Source organism: Coturnix japonica, unplaced genomic scaffold (genome assembly GCF_054131305.1).
Source record: "Coturnix japonica strain WE unplaced genomic scaffold, WE-NBRP24 Scf089, whole genome shotgun sequence".
Taxonomy (NCBI): Eukaryota; Metazoa; Chordata; class Aves; order Galliformes; family Phasianidae; genus Coturnix; species Coturnix japonica.
In genome coordinates, this window is record NW_028188992.1 from 229,520 (window position 1) to 251,619 (window position 22,100).

At 54.2% G+C, this 22,100-nt stretch overlaps 1 protein-coding gene across 1 annotated transcript; it reads left to right on the plus strand.

Annotated features, from left to right (window-relative positions):
- Positions 1 to 2,157: 2,157 nt before the first annotated feature.
- LOC146751463 (cytochrome c oxidase subunit 7A1, mitochondrial-like) lies at positions 2,158 to 21,401 on the plus strand. The gene is made up of 4 exons (XM_085534627.1): positions 2,158 to 2,213; positions 11,229 to 11,312; positions 12,978 to 13,062; positions 21,292 to 21,401. The coding sequence occupies exons 1-4, from the start codon at positions 2,196 to 2,198 to the stop codon at positions 21,345 to 21,347; spliced, it is 243 nt and encodes an 80-aa protein (XP_085390753.1). The 5' UTR covers positions 2,158 to 2,195; the 3' UTR covers positions 21,348 to 21,401.
- The last annotated feature ends 699 nt before the right edge of the window (positions 21,402 to 22,100 follow it).

Consider the following 22,100-nt stretch of genomic DNA (forward strand, 5'->3'; position numbering starts at 1 on the left):
TTATTTGGGGTCGTGGATTATTTGGGGTTTTATTTGGGGTGGGGGGGGGGGGATCAATAAAGGACTTTGGTGAATGGTGTGTGATGGTTATGGGGGGATATGGGGTTATAGGGGGTATGGGGTTATGGGGTTATGGGGATATATGGGGTTATATGGGGTTATATGGGTTATATGGGGTTATATGGGGTATATGGGGTTATGGGGTTATATGGGGTTATATGGGGTTATATGGGGTGATATGGGGTTATATGGGGTGATATGGGGTTATATGGGGTTATATGGGGTTATATGGGGGTTATATGGGGTTATATGGGGTTATATGGGGCTATATGGGGTTATATGGGGTTATATGGGGCTATATAGGGTTATATGGGGTTATATGGGGGTATATGGGGTTATATGGGGTTACATGGGGTTATATGGGGTTATATGGGGTGATATGGGGTTATATGGGGTTATATGGGGTGATATGGGGTTATATGGGGTTATATGGGGTTATATGGGGTTATATGGGGCTATATGGGGTTATATGGGGTTATATGGGGTTATATGGGGGGATATATGGGGTTATATGGGGTTATATGGGGGTATATGGGGTTATATGGGGACATATGGGGTTATATGGGGACATATGGGGTTATATGGGGTTATATGGGGTTATATGGGGGGATATATGGGGTTATATGGGGTTATATGGGGTGATATGGGGACATATGGGGTTATATGGGGTTATATGGGGTTATATGGGGTTATGGGGTTATATGGGGTTATATGGGGGTATATGGGGTTATATGGGGTTATATGGGGGTATATGGGCTTATATGGGGTTATATGGGGACATATGGGGTTATATGGGGGTATATGGGGTTATATGGGGTGATATGGGGTTATATGAGGTTTTATAGGGTTATATGGGGTGATATGGGGTTATATGGCGGTATATGGGGTTATATGGGATCTATGGGGTTATATGGGGTTATATGGGGTTATATGGGGTTATATGGGGTATATGGGGTTATATGGGGTTATATGGGGCTATATGGGGTTATATGGGGTTATATGGGGTTATATGGGGTGATATGGGGTTACATGGGGTTATATGGGGTTATATGGGGGTTATATGGGGTTATATGGGGGTATATGGGGTTATATGGGGTTATATGGGGTTATATGGGGGTATATGGGGTTATATGGGGCTATATGGGGCTATATGGGGTTATATGGGGCTATATGGGGTTATATGGGGGATATAGGGGGTTATATGGGGTTATATGGGGGTATATGGGGTTATGTGGGGTTATATGGGGGATATAGGGGGTTATATGGGGTTATAGGGGGTTATATGGGGTTATATGGGGTTATGGGGTTATATGGGCTTATATGGGGTTATATGGGGTTATATGGGGTTATAGGGTTATTGGGTTATGGGGTTATGGGGTTATTGGGGTTATTGGGGTTATATGGAGGATGTATGGGGTTATATGGGGTTATATGGGGGATATATGGGGTTATATGGGGTTATATGGGGTTATATGGGGCTATATAGGGTTATATGGGGTTATATGGGGTTATATGGGGTTATATGGGGGTATATGGGGTTATATGGGGGGATATATGGGGTTATATGGGGTTATATGGGGTGATATGGGGTTACATGGGGTTATATGGGAGTATATGGGGTGATATGGGGTTATATGGGGTTATGGGGTTATATGGGGTTATATGGGGTGATATGGGGTTTTATAGGGTTATATGGGGTTATATGGGGTGATATGGGGTTATATGGGGTTATATGGGGTGATATGGGGTTATATGGGGTTATGGGGTGATATGGGGCTATATGGGGTTATATGGGGGTATATGGGGTTATATGGGGTTATATGGGGTTATGGGGTTATAGGGGGTTATGGGGTTATGGGGTTATTGGGTTTATGGGGTTATGGGGTTTATGGGGTTATGGGGGGGTTATGGGGTTATTGGGGTTATGGGGTTATGGGGTTATATGGGGTCTCGTAGGGCAGCGTTGATCCCGTTGCCCCCCCCGGTCCCATCGGTGCCGCCCGTCGCTCCCCCCCTATAGGGGCCCCTCCCGCCCCACATCCCGCCCCCCCCACGTGGCCGTTCCGCCCCCTCCCCCATAACCCCCCCCCCCCCCCCAGTGTCCTCTGTGCCCCCCCGGCAAGGACGGAGCGACCATGAACAGAGCGATACGGGTGGGGGGGGCTATGGGGCGCTATGGGGCGCTATGGGGCGCTATGGGGCGCTATGGGGCGCTATGGGGCTCTATGGGGCGCTATGGGGCGCTATGGGGTGGGGGGGGCTCTATGGGGCGCTATGGGGAGACTATAGGGTGGGGGGGGCTCTATGGGGCGCTATGGGGCGGGGGGGGCCCTATGGGGTGGGGGGCTCTATGGTCTATGGGGCGCTATGGGGCGGGGGGAGACTATAGGGTGGGGGGGGCTCTATGGGGCGCTATGGGGCGGGGGGAGACTATAGGGTGGGGGGCGCTATGGTCTATGGGGCGCTATGGGGCGGGGGGAGACTATAGGGTGGGGGGCTCTATGGTCTATGGGGCGCTATGGGGCGGGGGGCGCTATGGGGTGGGGGGCTCTATGGGGCTGAGGGGTCCTATGGGGTATGGGGCGTTATGGGGCTCTATGGGGCTGAGGGGTCCTATGGGGTATGGGGCGTTATGGGGCGCTATGGGGCTGAGGGGCCCTATGGGGTATGGGGCGTTATGGGGCTCTATAGGGTGGGGGGGGACTATAGGGTGGGGGTCTCTATGGGGTGGGGGGGCTCTATGGGGCGCTATGGGGTGGGGGGAGACTATAGGGTGGGGGGCTCTATGGTCTATGGGGCGCTATGGGGCGGGGGGCGCTATGGGGTGGGGGGCTCTATGGGGCTGAGGGGTCCTATGGGGTATGGGGCGTTATGGGGCTCTATGGGGCTGAGGGGTCCTATGGGGTATGGGGCGTTATGGGGCTCTATGGGGCTGAGGGGTCCTATGGGGTATGGGGCGTTATGGGGCTCTATGGGGTGGGGGGAGACTATAGGGTGGGGGTCCCTATGGGGTGTGGGGCGCTATGGGGTGTGGGGGGGCTGGGGGCTGTGGGGGGGCCCTATGGGGTATGGGGCTCTATGGGGCGCTATGGGGCGGGGGGAGACTATAGGGTGGGGGGCTCTATGGGGCTGAGGGGTCCTATGGGGTATGGGGCGTTATGGGGCGCTATGGGCCGGGGGGGGACTATAGGGTGGGGGTCCCTATGGGGTGTGGGGCGCTATGGGGTGTGGGGGGGCCCTATGGGGTATGGGGCGTTATGGGGCTCTATAGGGTGGGGGGGGACTATAGGGTGGGGGTCCCTATGGGGTGGGGGGGCTCTATGGGGCGCTATGGGGTGGGGGGAGACTATGGGGTGGGGGGCTCTATGGGGCTGAGGGGTCCTATGGGGTATGGGGCGTTATGGGGCTCTATGGGGCTGAGGGGTCCTATGGGGTATGGGGCGTCATGGGGCTCTATGGGGCGGGGGGCGCTATGGGGTGGGGGGCTCTATGGTCTATGGGGCGCTATGGGGCGGGGGGAGACTATAGGGTGGGGGGCTCTATGGGGCTGAGGGGTCCTATGGGGTATGGGGCGTTATGGGGCTCTATAGGGTGGGGGGAGACTATAGGGTGGGGGTCCCTATGGGGTGGGGGGGGCTCTATGGGGCGCTATGGGGTGGGGGGAGACTATGGGGTGGGGGGCTCTATGGGGCTGAGGGGTCCTATGGGGTATGGGGCGTTATGGGGCTCTATGGGGTGGGGGGAGACTATAGGGTGGGGGTCCCTATGGGGTGGGGGGGGCTCTATGGGGCGCTATGGGGTGGGGGGAGACTATGGGGTGGGGGGCTCTATGGGGCTGAGGGGTCCTATGGGGTATGGGGCGTTATGGGGCTCTATGGGGTGGGGGGAGACTATAGGGTGGGGGTCCCTATGGGGTGGGGGGGCTCTATGGGGCGCTATGGGGCGGAGGGCGCTATGGGGTGGGGGGCTCTATGGGGCTGAGGGGTCCTATGGGGTATGGGGCGTTATGGGGCTCTATGGGGTGGGGGGAGACTATAGGGTGGGGGTCCCTATGGGGCGTTATGGGGCGCTATGGGGTATGGGGCGCTATGGGGCGGGGGGCTCTATGGGGTGGGGGGCTCTATGGTCTATGGGGCGCTATGGGGCGGGGGTCTTTATGGGGTGTGTGGGGGGGGCCCTATGGGGTATGGGGCCCTATGGGGTATGGGGCGCTATGGGGCGGGGGGCTCTATGGGGTGGGGGGCTCTATGGTCTATGGGGCGCTATGGGGCGGGGGTCTTTATGGGGTGTGTGGGGGGGGGGCCCTATGGGGTATGGGGCTCTATGGGGTGGTGGGCTCTATAGGGTGGGGGGCACTATGGGGTATGGGGCTCTATGGGGTGGGGGGCTCTATAGGGTGGGGGGCACTATGGGGTGGGGGGGGGCTATGGGGTATGGGGCTCTATGGGGTGGGGGTCCCTATGGGGTATGGGGTGCTATGGGGTCTGGGGCGCTATGGGGTGGGGGGACCTATAGGGTGGGGGGCTCTATGGGGGGGGGACCATAGGGTCGGGGTCCCTATGGGGTGTGGGGCGCTATGGGGTCTGGGGCGCTATGGGGTGGGGGCTATACAGTGGGGGTCCCTATGGGGTGGGGGGGGGACTGTAGGGTGGGGGTCCCTATAGGGTTGGGGGAGCTGTGGGGGTCCCTATGGGGTATGGGGCGCTATGGGGTAGGGGGGGACTATAGGGTGGGGATTTCTATGGGGTGGGGGGCGTCTGTGGGGTAGGGGGCTATATGGGGTGGGGGGTCCCTATGGGGTATGGGGTGCTATGGGGTGGGGGGCTCTATAGGGTGGGGGGGCGTTGTGGGCTGGGGACTCTATGGGGTGGGGGAGACTATGAGCTATGGGCTCTATAGGGTGGGGGGGACACTATGGGGTGGGGGGACTATGGGAGGGGGGGGGGGCTATGGGGTGGGGGGGGCTCTAAGGGGTAGGGGGGACACTATGGGGCGGGGGGCTCTATGGGGTGGGGGTCCCTATAGGGTGGGGAGGCTCTATGGGGTATGGGGCGCTATGGGATGGGGGGGGAATTATAGGGTGGGGGTCCCTATGGGGTGGGGGGGACTTTGGGGTATGGGGCGCTATGGGGTACGGGACTCTATGGGGTGGGGAGGACCCTAGGGGGTGGGGGTCCCTATGGGTTATGGGGCGCTATGGGGTGGGGGACTATAGGGTGGGGGGTGTCTGTGGGGTATGGGGTGCTATGGGGTGGGGGGCTCTATGGGGTGACGGGGTCGCCTATGGGGTGGGGGGGCCTATGGGTTGCCATGGGGTGAGGGGGGCTCCCTATAGGGCGCTATGGGGTGAGGAGGGGTTCCTATGGGGTGCTATGGGGTGAGGGGGGGGTCACTATGGGTCTCTATGGGGTGTGGGGGGGTTCCTATGGGGCTGGGGGCCCTATGGGGTGTGTGGGGGACTTTTATGGGGTGGGAGGGCACTATGGGGTGAGGGGGGGATCCCTATGGGGCTGGGGGGCTTCCTATGGGGTGGAGGTTCCTATAGGGCGCTATGGGGTGGGGATCACTATGGGGTGGTAGTTCCCTATGGGTCTCTATGGGGTGTGGGGGGTCTCTATGGGGTGGGGGTCTCTATGGGGTGGGGTCTCTATGGGGTGGGGGTCTCTATGAGGTGGGTCTCTCTATGGGGTGGGGGTCACTATAGGGTGGGGGTCTCTATAGGGTGGGGGTCTCTCTATGGGGTGAGGTCTCTCTATGGGGTGGGGTCTCTCTATGGGGTGGGGGTCTCTATGGGGTGGGGGTCTCTCTATGGGGTGGGGGTCTCTATGGGGTGGGTCTCTCTATGGGGTGGGGGTCTCTATGGGGTGGGGGTCTCTTTATGGGGTCTCTCTATGGGGTGGGGGTCTCTATGGGGTGGGGTCTCTATGGGGTGGGGGTCTCTATGGGGCGGGGTCTCTCTATGGGGCGCTATGGGGCAGGGTCTCTCTATGGGTCTCTATGGGGCAGGGTCTCTCTATGGGGTCTCTATGGGGCAGGGTCTCTCTATGGGGCAGGGTCTCTCTATGGGGCGGGGTCTCTCTATGGGGTGGGGGTTCCCTATGGGTCTCTATGGGGCGGGGTCTCTCTATGGGGCAGGGGTCTCTATGGGGCAGGGTCTCTATGGGGCAGGGGTCTCTATGGGGCAGGGGTCTCTCTATGGGTCTCTATGGGGCAGGGTCTCTCTATGGGTCTCTATGGGGCAGGGTCTCTCTATGGGGCAGGGTCTCTCTATGGGTCTCTATGGGGCAGGGTCTCTCTATGGGTCTCTATGGGGCAGGGTCTCTCTATGGGGCAGGGTCTCTCTATGGGTCTCTATGGGGCAGGGTCTCTCTATGGGGCAGGGTCTCTCTATGGGGCAGGGGTCTCTCTATGGGGCAGGGTCTCTCTATGGGGCAGGGTCTCTCTATGGGGCAGGGTCTCTATGGGTCTCTATGGGTCTCTATGGGGCAGGGTCTCTCTATGGGTCTCTATGGGGCAGGGTCTCTCTATGGGGCAGGGTCTCTCTATGGGGCAGGGTCTCTATGGGTCTCTATGGGGCAGGGTCTCTCTATGGGTCTCTATGGGGCAGGGTCTCTCTATGGGGCAGGGGTCTCTATGGGTCTCTATGGGGCAGGGGTCTCTATGGGTCTCAGGGTCTCTCTATGGGTCTCTATGGGGCAGGGTCTCTCTATGGGGCAGGGTCTCTCTATGGGGCAGGGTCTCTATGGGTCTCTATGGGGCAGGGTCTCTCTATGGGTCTCTATGGGGCAGGGTCTCTCTATGGGGCAGGGGTCTCTATGGGTCTCTATGGGGCAGGGGTCTCTATGGGTCTCTATGGGGCAGGGGTCTCTATGGGTCTCTCTATGGGGCAGGGTCTCTCTATGGGGCAGGGTCTCTCTATGGGGCGGGGTCTCTCTATGGGGCAGGGTCTCTATGGGGTGGGGTCTCTATGGGGTGGGTCTCTCTATGGGGCGGGGTCTCTCTATGGGGTGGGGTCTCTCTATGGGCCGGGGTCTCTCTATGGGGCGGGGTCTCTATGGGGCGGGGTCTCTCTATGGGGCAGGGGTCTCTCTATGGGGCAGGGTGTCTCTATGGGGCAGGGTGTCTCTATGGGGCAGGGTCTCTCTATGGGGTCTCTCTATGGGGCGGGGTCTCTCTATGGGGGGTCTCTCTATGGGTCTCTATGGGGCAGGGTCTCTCTATGGGGCAGGGTCTCTATGGGGCAGGGTCTCTATGGGTCTCTATGGGGCAGGGTCTCTCTATGGGGCAGGGTCTCTCTATGGGGTCTCTCTATGGGGCGGGGTCTCTCTATGGGTCTCTCTATGGGGCAGGGGTCTCTCTATGGGGCAGGGTCTCTCTATGGGTCTCTATGGGGCAGGGTCTCTCTATGGGGTCTCTCTATGGGGCAGGGGTCTCTATGGGTCTCTATGGGGCAGGGGGTCTCTCTATGGGGCGGGGTCTCTCTATGGGGTCTCTCTATGGGGCAGGGGTCTCTCTATGGGGCGGGGTCTCTCTATGGGGCAGGGTCTCTCTATGGGGCGGGGTCTCTCTATGGGGCGCTATGGGGCAGGGTCTCTCTATGGGGCAGGGTCTCTCTATGGGGCAGGGGTCTCTCTATGGGGCGGGGTCTCTCTATGGGGCAGGGTCTCTCTATGGGTCTCTATGGGTCTCTATGGGGCAGGGTCTCTCTATGGGTCTCTATGGGGCAGGGTCTCTCTATGGGTCTCTATGGGGCGGGGTCTCTCTATGGGGTCTCTCTATGGGTCTCTATGGGGCAGGGTCTCTCTATGGGGCGGGGTCTCTCTATGGGGCGGGGTCTCTCTATGGGTCTCTATGGGGCAGGGGTCTCTATGGGGCAGGGTCTCTATGGGTCTCTATGGGGCAGGGTCTCTATGGGTCTCTATGGGGCAGGGTCTCTCTATGGGTCTCTATGGGGCAGGGGTCTCTCTATGGGGCAGGGGTCTCTATGGGTCTCTATGGGGCAGGGTCTCTCTATGGGGCAGGGTCTCTATGGGTCTCTATGGGGCAGGGTCTCTCTATGGGTCTCTATGGGGCAGGGGTCTCTCTATGGGGCAGGGGTCTCTATGGGTCTCTATGGGGCAGGGTCTCTCTATGGGTCTCTATGGGGCAGGGTCTCTCTATGGGGCAGGGTCTCTCTATGGGGCAGGGTCTCTCTATGGGTCTCTATGGGTCTCTATGGGGCAGGGTCTCTCTATGGGTCTCTATGGGGCGGGGTCTCTCTATGGGGCAGGGTCTCTCTATGGGGCGCTATGGGGCAGGGTCTCTCTATGGGGCAGGGTCTCTATGGGGCAGGGTCTCTATGGGTCTCTATGGGGCAGGGTCTCTCTATGGGGCAGGGTCTCTCTATGGGTCTCTATGGGGCGGGGTCTCTATGGGTCTCTATGGGGTGGGTCTCTCTATGGGGCAGGGTCTCTATGGGTCTCTATGGGGCAGGGGGTCTCTCTATGGGGCAGGGTCTCTCTATGGGTCTCTATGGGGCAGGGTCTCTCTATGGGGCAGGGTCTCTCTATGGGTCTCTATGGGGCAGGGGGTCTCTATGGGGCGGGGTCTCTCTATGGGGCAGGAGTCTCTCTATGGGGCGGGGTCTCTCTATGGGGCAGGGTCTCTCTATGGGTCTCTATGGGGCGGGGTCTCTCTATGGGGCAGGGTCTCTCTATGGGTCTCTATGGGGCAGGGTCTCTATGGGTCTCTATGGGGCAGGGTCTCTCTATGGGGCAGGGTCTCTCTATGGGGCAGGGGTCTCTATGGGTCTCTATGGGGCAGGGTCTCTATGGGGCAGGGTCTCTCTATGGGGCAGGGTCTCTCTATGGGGCAGGGTCTCTATGGGGCAGGGTCTCTCTATGGGGCAGGGTCTCTCTATGGGTCTCTATGGGGCAGGGTCTCTCTATGGGGCAGGGGTCTCTATGGGTCTCTATGGGGCAGGGTCTCTCTATGGGTCTCTATGGGGCAGGGTCTCTCTATGGGGCAGGGTCTCTCTATGGGTCTCTATGGGGCAGGGTCTCTATGGGTCTCTATGGGTCTCTATGGGGCAGGGTCTCTCTATGGGTCTCTATGGGGCAGGGTCTCTCTATGGGTCTCTATGGGGCAGGGTCTCTCTATGGGGCAGGGGTCTCTATGGGTCTCTATGGGGCAGGGGGTCTCTCTATGGGTCTCTATGGGGCAGGGGTCTCTATGGGTCTCTATGGGGCAGGGTCTCTATGGGTCTCTATGGGGCAGGGTCTCTCTATGGGGCAGGGTCTCTCTATGGGTCTCTATGGGGCAGGGTCTCTATGGGTCTCTATGGGTCTCTATGGGGCAGGGTCTCTCTATGGGTCTCTATGGGGCGGGGTCTCTCTATGGGGCAGGGTCTCTCTATGGGTCTCTATGGGGCAGGGTCTCTATGGGTCTCTATGGGGCAGGGTCTCTCTATGGGGCAGGGTCTCTCTATGGGGCAGGGGTCTCTATGGGTCTCTATGGGGCAGGGTCTCTATGGGGCAGGGTCTCTCTATGGGGCAGGGTCTCTCTATGGGGCAGGGTCTCTATGGGGCAGGGTCTCTCTATGGGGCAGGGTCTCTCTATGGGTCTCTATGGGGCAGGGTCTCTCTATGGGGCAGGGGTCTCTATGGGTCTCTATGGGGCAGGGTCTCTCTATGGGTCTCTATGGGGCAGGGTCTCTCTATGGGGCAGGGTCTCTCTATGGGTCTCTATGGGGCAGGGTCTCTATGGGTCTCTATGGGTCTCTATGGGGCAGGGTCTCTCTATGGGTCTCTATGGGGCAGGGTCTCTCTATGGGTCTCTATGGGGCAGGGTCTCTCTATGGGGCAGGGGTCTCTATGGGTCTCTATGGGGCAGGGGGTCTCTCTATGGGTCTCTATGGGGCAGGGGTCTCTATGGGTCTCTATGGGGCAGGGTCTCTATGGGTCTCTATGGGGCAGGGTCTCTCTATGGGGCAGGGTCTCTCTATGGGTCTCTATGGGGCAGGGTCTCTATGGGTCTCTATGGGTCTCTATGGGGCAGGGTCTCTCTATGGGTCTCTATGGGGCAGGGTCTCTCTATGGGGCAGGGTCTCTCTATGGGGCAGGGTCTCTCTATGGGTCTCTATGGGGCAGGGTCTCTCTATGGGTCTCTATGGGGCAGGGTCTCTCTATGGGGCAGGGTCTCTCTATGGGTCTCTATGGGGCAGGGTCTCTCTATGGGTCTCTATGGGGCAGGGTCTCTATGGGGCAGGGGTCTCTCTATGGGTCTCTATGGGTCTCTATGGGGCAGGGTCTCTCTATGGGTCTCTATGGGTCTCTATGGGGCAGGGTCTCTCTATGGGTCTCTATGGGGCAGGGTCTCTCTATGGGGCAGGGTCTCTCTATGGGGCAGGGTCTCTCTATGGGTCTCTATGGGGCAGGGTCTCTCTATGGGGCAGGGTCTCTATGGGGCAGGGGTCTCTATGGGTCTCTATGGGGCGGGGTCTCTCTATGGGGCAGGGTCTCTCTATGGGTCTCTATGGGGCAGGGTCTCTCTATGGGTCTCTATGGGGCAGGGTCTCTCTATGGGGCAGGGTCTCTCTATGGGTCTCTATGGTTCTCTATGGGGCAGGGTCTCTATGGGGCAGGGTCTCTCTATGGGTCTCTATGGGGCAGGGTCTCTCTATGGGTCTCTATGGGGCAGGGTCTCTCTATGGGTCTCTATGGGTCTCTATGGGGCAGGGTCTCTATGGGGCAGGGTCTCTCTATGGGTCTCTATGGGGCAGGGTCTCTCTATGGGTCTCTATGGGGCAGGGTCTCTATGGGGCAGGGTCTCTCTATGGGTCTCTATGGGGCAGGGTCTCTCTATGGGTCTCTATGGGGCAGGGTCTCTCTATGGGGCAGGGTCTCTATGGGTCTCTATGGGGCAGGGTCTCTCTATGGGGTCTCTCTATGGGGCAGGGTCTCTCTATGGGGCAGGGGTCTCTATGGGTCTCTATGGGGCAGGGTCTCTCTATGGGGCAGGGTCTCTCTATGGGGCAGGGTCTCTCTATGGGTCTCTATGGGGCAGGGTCTCTCTATGGGGCAGGGTCTCTCTATGGGGCAGGGTCTCTCTATGGGGCAGGGTCTCTCTATGGGGTCTCTCTATGGGGCCGGCTCTGACCCATAGCTGCTCCCCCCCCCCCCCACATTCAGGCTGTTCCTATGGGGCTCCTGCGCCCCCCCGCGGCCCCACGGCGCATCCACAACCAGGTCAAGGAGCATCAGAAGCATTTCCAGGTCATTAACTAATTAATTAGGTTAATTAATTAGGTTAATTAATTAGGTTAATTAATTAGGTTAATTAATTAATTGGGGTGGTTAATTAGTTGGAGCCGTGGTTATGTTAATTAGGGGCTGTCAGTTAATTGGGCTGGGGTTAATTAATTGGGGTCGATTAATTAGTGTGGTTAATTAATTGGGGTTAATTAATGTGGGTTAATTAATCCGGGTTAATTAATTGGTGTGGTTAATTAATGGGGTGGTGGTTAATTAGTCAGCAGGGGGGTTAATTAATTGGGGTTAATTAATTAATTGGGGTTAATTAATTAATTGGGGTTAATTAATTAATTGGTGTGGTTAATTAATGGGGTGGTGGTTAATTAGTCGGGGAGGTTAATTAATTGGGGTTAATTAATTGGGGTTAATTAATTAATTGGTGTGGTTAATTAATTGGGGTCGATTAATTGGTGTGGTTAATTAATTGGGGTTTATTAATATGGGTTAATTAATCAATTGGGGTTAATTAATTAATTGGTGTGGTTAATTAATGGGGTGGTGGTTAATTAGTCAGGGAGGTTAATTAGTTGGGGTTAATTAATTAGTTGGGGTTAATTAATTAATTGGGGTTAATTAATTAATTGGTGTGGTTAATTAGTTGGGGACGATTAATTGGTGTGGTTAATTAATTGGGGTTTATTAATATGGGTTAATTAATCAATTGGGGTTAATTAGTTAATTGGGGTGGTTAATTAATGGGGTGGTGGTTAATTAGTCGGCGGGGAGGTTAATTAATTGGGGTTAATTAATTAATTGGGGGATAATTAATTAATTGGTGTGGTTAATTAGTTGGGGTTATTTGAGGATAATTAGTGTGGTTAATGAATTAATTGGGGTTAATGAATTAATTAGGGTTAATTAATTAATTGGGGATTAATTAATTGCTGCAGACAATTAATTGGGGTTAATTAGTTGGGGTTAATTAATTAGTTGGAGTCAATTGGGGTTAATTAGTTGGAGTTAATTAATTAGTCGGTATCAATTAATTGGGCTTAATTAATTCATTGGTGATGGTTAATTAATTAGGGTTAATTAATTGGTGATGGTTAATTAGTTAGGGTTAATTAATTAATTAATTTGTGATGGTTAATTAATTGGGGTTAATTAATTAATTAATTTGTGATGGTTAATTAATTGGGGTTAATTATTCAGCGTGGTCAATTAATTGGGGTGCGGTTACTTAATTGGGGGGGGTGTAATTAATTGAGGGTTAATTAATGACTTGGGGTTAATAATGAATTGGGGTTAATTAATTAATGGGGTTAATTAATTAATTAATTGGTGAAGCTTAATTAATTGGGGTTAATTAGTCAGCGTGGTCAATTAATTGGGGTGCGGTTACTTAATGAATTGGGGTTAATGAATGAATCGGGGTTAATTAATTAATGAATTGGGGTTAATTAATGAATTGGGGTTAATTAATTAATTGGTGATGGTTAATTAATTGGGGTTAATTAATTAATTGGTGATGGTTAATTAATTGGGGTTAATTAATTAATTGGTGATGGTTAATTAATTGGGGTGCTGTTACTTAATGAATTGGGGTTAATGAATGAATCGGGGTTAATTAATTAATGAATTGGGGTTAATTAATGAATTAATTAGCGTTAATTACTGGTTCCATAGGAGGACAATGGTCTCCCCGTTCACCTCAAGGGGGGGGCGCTGGACTCGGCCTTGTACCATGTGACCACGGCGATCTGCTGCCTGGGTACGGCCCATAGGGACACATAGAGCCCCATAGAGATACATAGAGCCCCATAGAGATACATAGAGCCCCATAGAGATACATAGGGACCCATAGAGACCCCATAGAGACCCATAGAGACCCATAGAGCCCCATAGGGACCCATAGAGACCCATAGAGACCCATAGAGACCCCATAGAGACCCATAGAGACCCATAGAGACCCATAGAGACCCATAGAGCCCCATAGGGACCCATAGAGACCCCATAGAGACCCATAGGGACCCATAGGGACCCATAGGGACCCATAGGGACCCATAGAGACCCCATAGAGACCCATAGAGATACATAGGGACCCATAGGGACCCATAGAGCCCCATAGAGACCCATAGAGCCCCATAGGGACCCATAGAGACCCCATAGAGACCCATAGGGACCCATAGGGACCCATAGGGACCCATAGAGACCCCATAGAGACCCCATAGAGAGACATAGAGACCCATAGAGACCCCATAGAGACCCCATAGAAACACCATAGAGACCCCATAGAGACCCATAGAGACCCCATAGAGACCCCATAGGGACCCATAGAGACCCATAGAGACCCATAGAGACCCATAGAGACCCCATAATAACCCCATAGAGACCCCATAGAGACCCATAGAGACCCATAGAGACCCCATAGAGATCCATAGAGAGACATAGAGACCCATAGAGACCCCATAGAGACCCATAGAGACCCATAGAGACCCATAGAGACCCATAGGGACCCATAGGGACCCATAGGAACCCATAGAGACCCATAGGGACCCATAGAGACCCATAGAGACCCATAGGGACCCATAGAGACCCATAGGGACCCATAGAGACCCATAGAGACCCATAGGGACCCATAGAGACCCATAGAGACCCATAGGGACCCATAGGGACCCATAGGGACCCATAGAGACCCATAGAGACCCATAGGGACCCATAGAGACCCATAGAGACCCAAAGGGACCCATAGGGACCCATAGAGACCCATAGGGACCCATAGGGACCCATAGAGACCCATAGAGCCCCATAGGGACCCATAGAGACACATAGGGACCCATAGGGACCCATAGGGACCCATAGGGACCCATAGGGACCCATAGAGACCCATAGAGACCCATAGGGAGCCATAGAGACCCATAGAGACCCATAGAGACCCATAGAGACACATAGAGACCCATAGAGACCCATAGAGACCCATAGAGACCCAAAGGGACCCATAGGGACCCATAGAGACCCATAGGGACCCATAGGGACCCATAGAGACCCATAGAGCCCCATAGGGACCCATAGAGACACATAGGGACCCATAGGGACCCATAGGGACCCATAGGGACCCATAGGGACCCATAGAGACCCATAGAGACCCATAGGGAGCCATAGAGACCCATAGAGACCCATAGAGACCCATAGAGACACATAGAGACCCATAGAGACCCATAGGGACCCATAGAGATACATAGGGACCCATAGGGACCCATAGAGACCCCATAGAGACCCATAGGGACCCATAGAGACCCATAGAAACCCCATAGAGACCCCATAGAGACCCATAGAGACCCATAGGGACCCATAGAGACCCATAGGGACCCATAATAACCCCATAGAGACCCATAGGGACCCATAATAACCCCATAGAGCCCCATAGAGATACATAGGGACCCATAGAGATACATAGGGACCCATAGGGACCCATAGAGACCCATAGGGACCCATAGGGACCCATAGAGCCCCATAGAGATACATAGAGACCCATAGAAACCCATAGGGACCCCATAGAGACCCATAGAGACCCATAGGGACCCATAGAGACCCATAGGGACCCATAGAGAGCCATAGAGACCCATAGGGACCCATAGAGACCCATAGGGACCCATAGGGACCCATAGAGACCCATAGAGACACATAGGGACCCATAGAGACCCATAGGGACCCATAGAGACCCATAGGGACCCATAGGGACCCATAGGGACCCATAGAGACCCATAGAAACCCCATAGAGACCCATAGGGACCCATAGAGACCCATAGAGACCCATAGGGACCCATAGGGACCCATAGAGACCCATAGAAACCCCATAGAGACCCATAGGGACCCATAGAGACCCATAGAGACCCATAGAGACCCATAGGGACCCATAGAAACCCCATAGAGACCCATAGAGACCCATAGGGACCCATAGAGCCCCATAGGGACCCATAGGGACCCATAGAGACCCATAGGGACCCATAGAGACCCATAGAGACCCATAGGGACCCCATAGAGACCCATAGGGACCCATAGGGACCCATAGAGACCCATAGAGACCCCATAGAGACCCATAGGGACCCATAGGGACCCATAGAGACCCATAGAGACCCATAGAGACCCATAGAGACCCATAGGGACCCCATAGAAACCCCATAGAGACCCATAGGGACCCATAGGGACCCATAGAGACCCATAGAGACCCATAGAGACCCATAGAGACCCATAGGGACCCCATAGAAACCCCATAGAGACCCATAGGGACCCATAGAGACCCATAGGGACCCATAGAGACCCATAGAGACCCCATAGAGTCCCATAGAGACCCATAGAGACACATAGAGCCCCATAGAGACCCATAGAGACCCATAGAGACACATAGAGCCCCATAGAGACCCATAGAGACCCACAGAGACCCATAGGGACCCATAGAGACCCATAGGGACCCATAGGGACCCATAGAGACCCATAGAGACCCATAGAGACCCATAGGGACCCATAGGGACCCATAGAGACCCATAGAGACCCATAGAGACCCATAGGGACCCATAGAGCCCCATAGGGACCCATAGAGACCCATAGAGACCCATAGAGACACATAGGAACCCATAGAGACCCATAGAGCCCCATAGAGACCCATAGAGACCCATAGGGACCCATAGAGACCCATAGAGACCCATAGGGACCCATAGAGACCCATAGAGACCCATAGGGACCCATAGAGACCCATAGAGACCCATAGGGACCCATAGGGACCATAGAGACCCATAGGGACCCATAGAGACCCATAGAGACCCATAGAGACCCATAGGGACCCATAGAGACCCATAGGGACCCATAGGGACCCATAGAGACCCCATAGAGACCCATAGGGACCCATAGAGACCCATAGGGACCCATAGAGACCCATAGAGACCCATAGAGACCCCATAGAGACCCATAGAGACCCATAGAGACCCACAGGGACCCATAGAGACCCACAGGGACCCATAGGGACCCATAGAGCCCCATAGAGATACATAGAGCCCCATAGGGACACATAATAACCCCATAGGGACCCATAGGGACCCATAGAGATACATAGAGCCCCATAGGGACCCATAGGGACCCATAGAGACCCATAGGGACCCATAGGGACCCATAGAGCCCCATAGGGACCCATAGAGACCCATAGAGACCCATAGAGACCCATAGAGCCCCATAGAGATACATAGAGCCCCATAGGGACCCATAGAGCCCCATAGGGACCCCATAGAGACCCATAGGGACCCATAGAGACCCATAGGGACCCATAGAGACCCATAGAGACCCATAGGGACCCATAGAGACCCATAGAGATACATAGGGACCCATAGGGACCCATAGGGACCCATAGAGACCCATAGAGACCCATAGGGACCCATAGAGACCCATAGAGACCCCATAGAGACCCATAGGAACCCCATAGAGACCCATAGAGACCCATAGAGACCCATAGGGACCCATAGAGACCCATAGGGACCCATAGCGACCCATAGCGACCCATAGAGACCCATAGAGACCCATAGCGACCCATAGAGACCCATAGAGACCCATAGAGACACATAGAGACCCATAGGGACCCATAGAGACCCATAGAGACCCATAGGGACCCATAGAGACCCATAGAGATACATAGGGACCCATAGGGACCCATAGGGACCCATAGAGACCCATAGAGACCCATAGGGACCCATAGAGACCCATAGAGACCCCATAGAGACCCATAGGAACCCCATAGAGACCCATAGAGACCCATAGAGACCCATAGGGACCCATAGAGACCCATAGGGACCCATAGAGACCCATAGGGACCCATAGCGACCCATAGCGACCCATAGAGACCCATAGAGACCCATAGCGACCCATAGAGACCCATAGAGACCCATAGAGACACATAGAGACCCATAGAGATACATAGAGACCCATAGAGACCCATAGAGACCCATAGGGACCCATAGGGACCCATAGAGACCCATAGGGACCCCATAGAGACCCATAGAGACACATAGAGACCCATAGGGACCCATAGAGACCCATAGAGACCCATAGAGACCCATAGAGACCCATAGAGATACATAGAGCCCCATAGAGATACATAGAGCCCCATAGGGACACATAGGGACCCATAGGGACCCATAGGGACCCATAGAGACCCATAGGGACCCATAGGGACCCATAGGGACCCATAGGGACCCATAGAGACCCATAGGGAACCATAGGGACCCATAGGGACCCATAGGGACCCATAGAGACCCATAGAGACCCATAGGGACCCATAGAGACCCATAGAGACCCATAGGGACCCATAGAGACCCATAGAGACCCATAGGGACCCATAGCGACCCATAGAGACACATAGAGACCCATAGAGACACATAGAGACCCATAGAGACCCATAGGGACCCATAGAGACCCCATAGAGACCCATAGAGACCCATAGAGACCCATAGAGACCCATAATAACCCCATAGAGACCCATAGAGACCCACAGGGACCCATAGAGACCCATAGGGACCCATAGAGACCCATAGAGACCCATAGAGACCCATAGAGACCCATAGGGACCCATAGAGACCCATAGAGACCCATAATAACCCCATAGAGACCCATAGAGACCCATAGACACCCACAGGGACCCATAGAGCCCCATAGGGACCCATAGAGACCCATAGAGACCCATAATAACCCCATAGAGACCCTTAGACCCCATAGAGACCCATAGAGACCCATAGAGACCCATAGGGACCCATAGAGCCCCATAGAGATACATAGGGACCCATAGAGACACATAGAGACCCATAGAGACCCATAGAGACCCATAGAGACCCATAGAGACCCCATAGAGACCCCATAAAAACCCCATAGGAACCCCATAAGGACCCCATAGAAACCCCATAGAAACCCCATAGAGACCCCATAGAAACCCCATAGAAATCCATAGAGACCCTATAGAAACCCCATAGAGACCCATAGAGACCCATAGAGACCCAATAATGACCCCATAGAGACCCATAAAAACCCCATAGAAACCCCATAATGACCCCATAGAAACCCCATAGAGACCCATAGAGACCCCATAGAGACCCCATAGAGACCCCATAATGACCCCACAGAAACCCCATAATAACCCCATGGAAACCCCATAGAGACCCCATAGAAACCCCATAGAAACCCCATAATGACCAGATAGAAACCCCATAATGATCCCATAATAATCCCATAATAACCACATAATGACACTATTGACCCTATTAACCTCACAATGTCCCCATTGACCCCAATGTCCCCATTGACCCCATTGACCCTATAACCCCATAATGACCCCATTGACCCCATTGACCCTATAACCCCTTAATGACCCCATTGACCCCATAACCCCATAATGACCCTATTGACCCCAATATCCCCATAAGCCCATAATGACCCTATTGACCCTATTGACCCCATGGACCCCATTGACCCCATAGACCCCATTGACCCCATAGACCCCATAGACCCCATTGACCCTATAGACCCCATTGACCCCATTGACCCCATAGACCCCATTGACCCCATAGACCCCATAGACCCCATAGACCCCATTGACACCATAGACCCCATTGACCCTATAGACCCCATTGACCCCATTGACCCCATAGACCCCATTGACCCTATAGACCCCATTGACCCCATGGACCCCATGGACCCCATTGACCCCATAGACCCCATTAACCCCATAGACCCCATAGACCCCATTGACACCATAGACCCCATTGACCCTATAGACCCCATTGACCCCATTGACCCCATTGACCCCATAGACCCCATTGACCCTATAGACCCCATTGACGCCATAGACCCCATTGACCCTATAGACCCCATTGACCCCATTGACCCCATAGACCCCATTGACCCTATAGACCCCATTGACCCCATGGACCCCATGGACCCCATAGACCCCATTGACCCCATAGACCCCATAATGACCCCATTGACCCCAATATCCCCATTGATCCCAATGACCCCATAACCCCATAATGACCCCATTGACCCCAATGTCCCCATTGACCCTATAGACCCCATTGACCCCATTGACCCCATTGACCCCATTGACCCCATTGATCCCATTGACCCTATTGACCCCATTGACCCCATTGATCCCAATGACCCCATTACCCCATAATGACCCTATTGACCCCATTGACCCTATAGACCCCATTGACCCCATAGACCCCATTGACCCCATAGACCCTATAGACCCCATAGACCCCATTGACGCCATTGATCCCAATGACCCCATAACCCCATAGTGACCCTATTGACCCTATTGACCCCATTGACCCCAATGTCCCCATTGATCCCATTGACCCCATAACCCCAAAATGACCCTATTGACCCCATTGATCCTACAATGTCCCCATTGACCCCATTGACCCCAATGACCCCATTGACCCCATAACCCCACAATGTCCCCATTGACCCCAATGTCCCCATTGACCCTATTGACCCCATTGACCCCATTGACCCCATTGACCCCAATGACCCCATTGACCCCATTGATCCCATTGACCCTATTGACCCCATTGACCCTATTGACCCCATTGACCCCAATGTCCCCATTGATCCCAATGTCCCCATTGACCCCATTGACCCTATTGATGCCAATGGCCCCATTGATTCCAATGGCCCCATAATGTCCCCATTGACCCCAATGATCCCAATGTCCCCATTGACCCCAATGTCCCCATTGACCCCAGGGTCCCCATTGATCCCAATGAACCCATAACCCCATAATGACCCCATTGACCCCATAATCCCATAATGACCCCAATGACCCCATTGACCCCATTGACCCCAATGTCCCCATTGACCCCATTGACCCTATTGACCCCATTGATCCTAATGTCCCCATTGACCCCAATGACCCCATAACCCCATAATGACCCTATTGACCCCATTGACCCCATTGATCCCAATGTCCCCATTGACCCCATTGACCCCAATGACCCCATAACCCCATAATGACCCCATTGACCCCATTGACCCCATTGACCCCATAGACCCCATTGACCCCATAGATCCCATAGACCCCATAGACCCCATAGACCCCATAGACCCCATTGACCCCATTGACCCCATTGACCCCATTGACCCTATAACCCCATAATGACCCTATTGACCCTATAACCCCATAATGACCCTATTGATCCTATTGACCCCATAACCCCATAATGACCTATTGACCCTATTGACCCTACAATATCCCCATTAACCCCAATATCCCCATTGACCCCAATGACCCCATTGACCCCAATGTCCCCATTGACCCCAATGTCCCCATTGACTCCATTGACCCTATTGACCCCAATGTCCCCATTGACCCCATTGACCCCATAGACCCCATAGACCCCAATGTCCCCATTGACCCCAATGACCCCATAATCCCATATTGACCCTATTGACCCTATTGACCCCACAACATCCCCATTGACCCCAATGTCCCCATTGACTCCATTGACCCTATTGACCCCAATGTCCCCATTGACCCCAATGTCCCCATTGACCCCATTGACCCCAATGTCCCCATTGACCCCATTGACCCCATTGACCCCATTGACCCCAATGTCCCCATTGACTCCATTGACCCTATTGACCCCATTGACCCCATTGACCCTATAGACCCCATTGACCCCATAGACCCCATTGACCCCATAGACCCCATTGACCCCATAGACCCCATAGACCCCATTGACCCTATAGACCCCATTGACCCCATTGATCCCAATGTCCCCATTGACCCCAATATCCCCATTGACCCCATAACCCCATTGACCCTATTGACCCCATTATCCCCATTGACCTTAATGACCCCATTGACCCCAATGTCCCCATAGACCCCATAGACCCCATTGACCCTATAGACCCCATTGACCCTATAGACCCCATTGACCCCATAACCCCATTGACCCCCCAGGTACCTGCTATTCCCTCTGGGCTTTGGTTCAGGCCTCAAGACCGAAGAAACCCTAAAAGGGGAGAATGGACCCCAATGGGATGGAGCCAATAAAGCAGCGTGTTAATTAACGACGGTGTTAATTAATTAATGAGGGTGTTAATTAATGAGGGGGATAATTAATGAGGGGGATAATTAATGAGGGTGACACAGCTGTGTGTCTTTATGGGTGAATCAATGGGGTGGGGACAGCAAGAAGGGACCCCAAATGGCCCCATATGGTCCCAAAATGGCCTCAAATGGCCCCAAAATGGCCCCATATGTCCAATAAATGACCCCAAATGGCCCCAAGAATCCCATAAATGGCCCCAAATGGTCCCAAGAATCCCATAAAGGCCCCAAGAATCCCATAAATGGCCCCAAATGGCCTCAAATGGCCCCATAATGGCCCCAAATGTCCATTAAATGGCCCCAAATGGCCCCAAGAATCCCATAAATGGCCCCAAATGGCCTCAAATGGCCCCAAAATGGCCCCAAGAATCCCATAAATGGCCCCAAATGGCCCCAAATGTCCATTAAATGACCCCAAATGGCCCCAAGAATCCCATAAATGGCCCCAAATGGCCCCAAAATGGCCCCCAAATGTCCAATAAATGGCCCCAAAATGGCCCCAAGAATCCCATAAATGGCCCAAATGGCCCCATAAAGGCCCCAAGAATCCCATAAATGGCCTCAAATAGCCCCAAAATGGCCCCCAAATGTCCAATAAATGGCCCCAAAATGGCCCCAAGAATCCCATAAACGGCCCCAAATGGCCCCAAATGGCTTCA